At 44.2% G+C, this 6,193-nt stretch overlaps 1 protein-coding gene across 1 annotated transcript in view; it reads left to right on the top strand.

Moving 5' to 3' along the window:
- Positions 1 to 6,193, top strand: part of IPO9 (importin 9) — a gene marked incomplete at its 5' end in the record, with an annotated part of 15,006 nt that overhangs the window by 2,837 nt on the left and 5,976 nt on the right. The window contains 5 exons of the mRNA XM_010157893.1: positions 383 to 609; positions 819 to 967; positions 1,892 to 2,020; positions 3,691 to 3,966; positions 5,592 to 5,758. Of these exons, the coding sequence (XP_010156195.1) occupies positions 383 to 609; positions 819 to 967; positions 1,892 to 2,020; positions 3,691 to 3,966; positions 5,592 to 5,758 (948 nt within the window). The remainder of the gene's footprint in view (positions 1 to 382; positions 610 to 818; positions 968 to 1,891; positions 2,021 to 3,690; positions 3,967 to 5,591; positions 5,759 to 6,193) is intronic.

Below are 6,193 nucleotides of genomic sequence, written 5' to 3'. Positions count from 1 at the left end.
TCCCTAGCTCACTTGTAGACGTGATTAAAGGTGGTGTAAGCAGTGAGTCTCTCACTCAGACTGTTTCTTTTCCCTCAAGGTCTGTTTTCTCCATCAGTGGGCAGTTCTTAGGAGCACTGTTACTGAGAGCTGGTGGCAGGTTTTAACATCACTTGGCTCAACTCTGCTTCTGTGAACCGTTGGGGATGGAACGAGGAGGAAAGATAGCTGAGCTGTTGAGAGATCAAGGAATAGTAGACTGATGGGGAAAAGCCCTAGAGGAGTGAACTTAAGGAAAAAGAATGGGTGGGGTGACATAACCCCTTATATCATCTAGTGTTAAATGTATAAATCACTTCAATATATTTGACATGTATTTTTGTATCACAAATTTCTTATCTAGTTACTGTGACCAACTGAAGATCTCTGAGAGCACCCGTGTGTTGCAGCCGTTCCTTCCTAGCATTCTTGATGGACTGATCCACTTGGCAACTCAGTTCAGTTCAGAGGTCCTAAACCTTGTGATGGAGACACTGTGCATTGTCTGCACGGTAGACCCAGCATTTACAGCAAGTGTGGAGAACAAAATCTGCCCCTTCACGATTGCAATATTTTTGAAGTACAGTAATGGTACGCATTCAAGTTATGTTTTCCAAAGTACAGTTGTTAGTGCTACTGAATCTAGTGCCAAAAATTTAATAAACATTAACTGAATGAACATTCATTCAACAGTAAAGCTGGTAGGGAAACTTGCCTCTTTGCTTGTTCGAAATAGCGGTCGCAAAAAATCGAGATGTGTGTGTTAGTATGTTTTAGTAAATGGTGCTTTCTCTCTCCAGATCCAGTTGTTGCTTCTCTTGCCCAAGATATCTTTAAGGAACTAGCTCAGATAGAAGCCTGCCAGGGTCCAATGCAGATGAGGCTAATACCAACTCTTGTCAGCATCATGCAGGCCCCTGCTGACAAGATCCCAGCAGGGCTTTGTGCAGTAAGTGCTACAGTGATACATGGTCTTAGCTGGAGATGATTCCCTCTTATTTAATGTGTAGGATGGCTGCTCTGCAGAGAGTAGAAAGGTTGCTTTTAAACTGCTTTGGAACAATGACTTTGATTGGTAGAGATTTCTTTGTGGAGAGAAGGCAAACTGCAGGTGGGTGGAGCTGCTTCCAAAAGTTAACTGAAAACTGTTCCTCTGGCCTTCTTCCAGTCTCTGCAGCATATCTATAGTCATTTGGCTTTGACATAGCCATCTTTCACCAATAACAGTCTCCTTTTTGGCAGAATGTTCTCCAGCAGGGTACATGACTATTCCTTGCACTTTTTTCGAAGGCTTTTTCTGATTTTTGTGTCACGTATATATGGCTGGAGATAAATTATACAGGTTTGTCCTTCCTATAAGTAAGTCAGCTTATAAAAGATTAAGCATTGACTATGTAGAATGTGGAACTGTATGGAATTAAACCTATAAACATTTTTGGCAATATGCTTACAATCTGCATATTGATAGGGATGACTAACAATTGCTTACGGTAATTCAAATCAATTTAAATCAGTATAAACAAAATGGAATGAGTCAGCTAGAGCAGTTCTCTGGCGGTGCTGATTAACATGTCAGGGTACTGAGAAACTCTTTGCCCTGTTTAAGTGGTTACACTGCTTTAATGTTTGAACTTCTTTGGGAACTTTCACAGTCCACACCACGTCATTGTCAAATACAGTAATGCTATGGGTGCACAGCTCTGAGGTCCTCCAATTTAAAAAATATTCTAGACTGTAAAATCAGGATGTGATTGCAGTACTGACTCACATCCCTCTAGTTTACGCCTTTGATGGTTGCACCAGTGGTGGGTAATGCTGACAGTGTACTATGGCTGCTGCTGTAACAATGCTTTTGTTTGTGTTTTCCTTTCAGACTTCTATTGATATATTGACCACAGTTGTGAGGAATACAAAACCTCCTCTGTCCCAGCTCCTGATCTGCCAAGCATTCCCTGCAGTGGCTCAGTGCAGCTTAAACACAGATGACAATGCTACTATGCAGGTAACAGTGTGGGCAGTGGTAAGGATTGCAGGGCTATTCCCCAAGAGAGGTGACCAAGACAGACAGGTCACATAGCCTTTAAGGGAGCCCAGGCTTTGCTTGCCAGTAGAATCAGAACGGTTTGAGTTGAAAGGGCCCTTAAAGGTCATCTAGTTCCAACCCCCTTGCCATGGGCAGGGACACCTTCCACTAGACCAGGTTGTTCCAAGCCTCTTCCAGCCTGGCCTTGGATACTTCCAGGGATGGGGCATCCGCAGCTTCTCTAGGAACCTGTCCCAGTGCCTCCCCACCCACTCTGGGAAGAATTCCTTCCTGATATCTAATCTAAACCTCCCCACTTTCAATTTAAACCCGTTACCCCTTGTCCTGTCACTCCCTGCTCTTGTAAGAAGTCCCCCCAGCTTTCTTGTAGCCCCTTCAGGTACTGGAAGGTGCTATAAGGTCTCTGTGGAGCCTTCTCTGCTCCAGGCTGGACAAGCCCAATAGCTATATTCTCTGCTCCAGGCTGGACAAGCCCAATAGCTATATTGGCAGCTCCTCTGGAGTCTCTGCAACCTCCAGTTTATCACTGCTGTTCAAAGGCCTGCAGTGACTTCTGCTGTTCCTTCCTTAATCTGGAGGACTGGAGTGAGTAAAGCAGCAGCCTTGATATTTTTTTTCTATTTTAGGATTCTGGAGCATGTATGGAAAAAAAACCCACAAAACCCCAAACCAAAAAGTCCCCAAACCCTTTTTTTCCCCAGTAGTAATACCTTCCATCACACCTAGGAATCGCAGAGGCTGTCTTCAGAAACACCCTCAGGCATAGGGAAGCGAAAGACCTCCTTCGTAGACAACCTCCTACCTTCTTCTACCAGTTTTCTCCTGTACTCCTTTGCGTGGGAAGGAGGGACAGACTTTTTGACTGAGCCAGGTGTTGGATGGAGGGAGAGCACGGGTTCATCTCAAACAGCAATAGTGCCTGAGCTGTGCCTGCTGGCAGGCACTGCTATTACCTGATGATGTCTTCAGTGTATTTAAGCAAGAGTGAAAAAGTGGTAGAGGCTAAAAGTGTAGGGAGCCTTTTCGTTTCAGCTACTAGCTGGCATATAAATAATAAAGCTGGTTTCAGTCATTACGTAAGGAGTTTCCTAGTGCCAGCTACCCTATTCCTTGTGAATACAGAGCACAGAAACTGCTTTACCTGAGCAACATACCAGTAGGAGTAGGCTGAAGACCAGCATGTTTGTTGCTCTGCTGGATCTTCATTTCAAGAAGAATTCAAACAGATTGCAGCTTGGCTGCTGGGTTGTGGTTTTTTCATGCTAGGCTTTGCTGTCTTCAGCTCTCACTTGTTAGAATATCTTGGAATTTCGTTGGGTAACAGAACTGGCACAAACTGCAGCTGCTTCAGGTTGTCTTTGTATTTACTAGATGATCTTGAGAGCTGCCTGGGCAGTGAGGAGTTTTATGCTTGATAATGAACTGAAGTCTGCAGAAATTATTTTAGATTTAGGCACTCATTTTATTGCACATTAGAGAGCTTGGATCTTTTACAGATGCCACATTTGCCCATTGCTTTCATCTTGGTTAAGGGTCTTTTTGGGGTGTTGAAAGGGAGGTGTCTTCCCAGACTGCCCAGCTCCCTTCCCTAGAAAGGAATATTCTAATGTGGTCATTTTCTCGTTCAGAACGGTGGCGAGTGTCTGCGTGCATACGTCTCGGTGGCGCTGGAGCAAATTGCACAATGGCATGATGAGCAAGGCCACAATGGACTGTGGTATGTGATGCAGGTGGTGAGCCAGCTTCTAGATCCAAGGACCTCAGAATTCACTGCTGCCTTTGTGGGCAGGCTGGTCTCCACTTTAATTTCAAAAGCAGGAAGTGAGCTGGGAGAGAATCTGGACCAGATCCTGAGAGCTATCCTGAGCAAAATGCAACAAGCGGAGACACTCAGTGTAATGCAGGTGAGCAGGCACCCAGGGGAATAAGCACAAGTGTCAGGAAAATAAATGGTTGCCTTTTTTTTCTTTTTTTTTTTTAATTGTGTGCCTGCTTATTTACGGCTACTGCATTTGGAAGTATTACATATCTTCTTGAAGTAGTCAGGAAAATGCCTGCTTTCCTCATGGAGTTGTCTGGGTTACAGGGTAAACCAGGTTCTTGGGGGTAAGCTTTAATACACCTTCAGTAGGCCCTCATGACTGTGTGCTTGCAAGCAGTGAACCTGCAAGACAAGAGCATCACTTCTAGCCTTGATCTGCTTCTAGTGGCACACTTATGGCATGATGTTATCCCAATGGTCTTCAGTCTTTCTTGTCTGTGCCCTTAATGTAAAACCTCTAGTGATGGTTGCCCTGGTTCCTCAGCAGCAGCGGGGGAACGCGTTTGCTGGCACTGTTGAGGACTTCTGCCTTATGGCAAGATCTCACCTTTGCCCTCGCAGAGGCTCTCTCTGCTATAACCTTTTTATCTTCTGTCTTTCTCTGATTTTTGTGTGTGCATTTTTCAAGCCAGCACATCGTGAATCAAGGAGGCCATTCAGATGTCACAACAGATTTAATTTTAAAAGCATTAATTTATTTGGTTGTTTTTTTTTTTTCCATCTCGGAAGCACTGTTGATTCTTAACTGTTCAGAATGGCTCTCACTGCCTATTTTTGGATTTAAAAGATCCGGAAGCTTAAATCTGAAGCAGTCACATGAAACCCTTGTAGCGAGAGGAAGAGAAACGAGCCTTTCACAATGCTGAATCTCTTCCCTATGTTAGACTGAAAGATGGACTTCTGGAGGTGGGCAGCTTTTCCCTGAGGCAGCTTACAGGGATGTTCTCAGACTTGGAAATATAGGCAACATATGAATTCTACTGGTCTTTAAGACTCAAACTATAAAACTGCATCTTGGGGCGGGGGGGGCGCTCCAAAACTGCACACATTTCTAAAATGTGCAGTTATTTCCCTAAAACTTGTCTTCAAAGTGCACTCAGAATTGGAAAAGTGATGCTGAATTATGATAGGACAATGTGGGGAATGGTACTTCTGTTGTGGAGGTGATGATGGAAAATCCCTGGGCTGAAATGGGAAGAGAATATGGGTTCTGGCTCTGGACCAGTAACTTCTGTTCCTTAGTTTGAGAATGAGGCACATTTCTAGTAGATATGTGTAGGCTTCGAGCTCTGTATACAGAACCATGGATACAGCCTCGGCGCTGCTGAGCAGACAAGGGCAGTTGCAGTGTCTGAGTGTTGCCATGTGATGTTTTTGCTTGTCAAAAGTCAACTGCAACCTCCAATATTTTTTTTTTAAATAGCTTCTGAATCTTTGCCTTAGGAAGGTTTGTTACTTTGAGGCATGGGTGTGATTAAACTTTCCTGCTGTATGTTTTGCTGAGGGCTAAATACTGCTGTTGACTGTAGTAGTTTAGTGCCTGTTTTTGTAGCACAGAGTATCTTGAAGAGGGTTATACTTTCTCTTCCTCTTGGGGTTGTTAAGCACAGTCTCTGCTCTTCAGAAAACTCGGTTACTTGAATATTTGATAAAACATTTTCAGCTAATTAATTATATACAGCTAACGTTTCCTTTCTCCTCCTGTAGTCCTTGATTATGGTGTTTGCTCACTTGGTTCACTCACAACTGGAACCACTCCTGGAGTTCCTGTGCAGTCTCCCTGGACCAACTGGCAAACCTGCCTTGGAGTTTGTAATGGCTGAATGGATGAGCCGGCAGCACTTGTTCTACGGTCAATATGAAGGCAAAGTCAGGTAGGATGTTTCTGTAAGCAGGATCCGTGCATTAACAATACCTGACTGATCATCCCATTGCAGTGGGTGTGAGGGAAGGGGGAGCTGGTTCACACTTGCATTAATTAGTGTGTGCCAGCATTGGACAAAATTAATTTCTTCCAGCACTGTCGGTTCAGCTCAGGAGAGCCGTGGTAATTGGAGCAATCTCTGATCTTCCTCTAAGTGCTTCTCCTGCTGCCTGGTGTTTCTGTGCTGAAACAGGGTGACCCAAGGGGGAAGGGAGTGTCTCTTCCAAGTGCAGGAGTGCTTTTGAGATTGAACCCCTCTGGATGGGACGAGAATAGCTTCCAGATATGAAATTGCCTTTATAGACTACTGCAGAGTTTCGGGGCATTGCTAAGAGTTTCCTAAGAGAATCTGATGGTTTCTTGTTGGTTTAATGGTCTCTTAAAA

Source organism: Eurypyga helias, unplaced genomic scaffold (assembly GCF_000690775.1).
Source record: "Eurypyga helias isolate BGI_N326 unplaced genomic scaffold, ASM69077v1 scaffold9218, whole genome shotgun sequence".
In the NCBI taxonomy this organism is placed as follows: Eukaryota; Metazoa; Chordata; class Aves; order Eurypygiformes; family Eurypygidae; genus Eurypyga; species Eurypyga helias.
The sequence above is the reverse complement of the archived record's forward strand: the minus strand, read 5'-3'. Positions and strand labels throughout refer to the sequence as shown.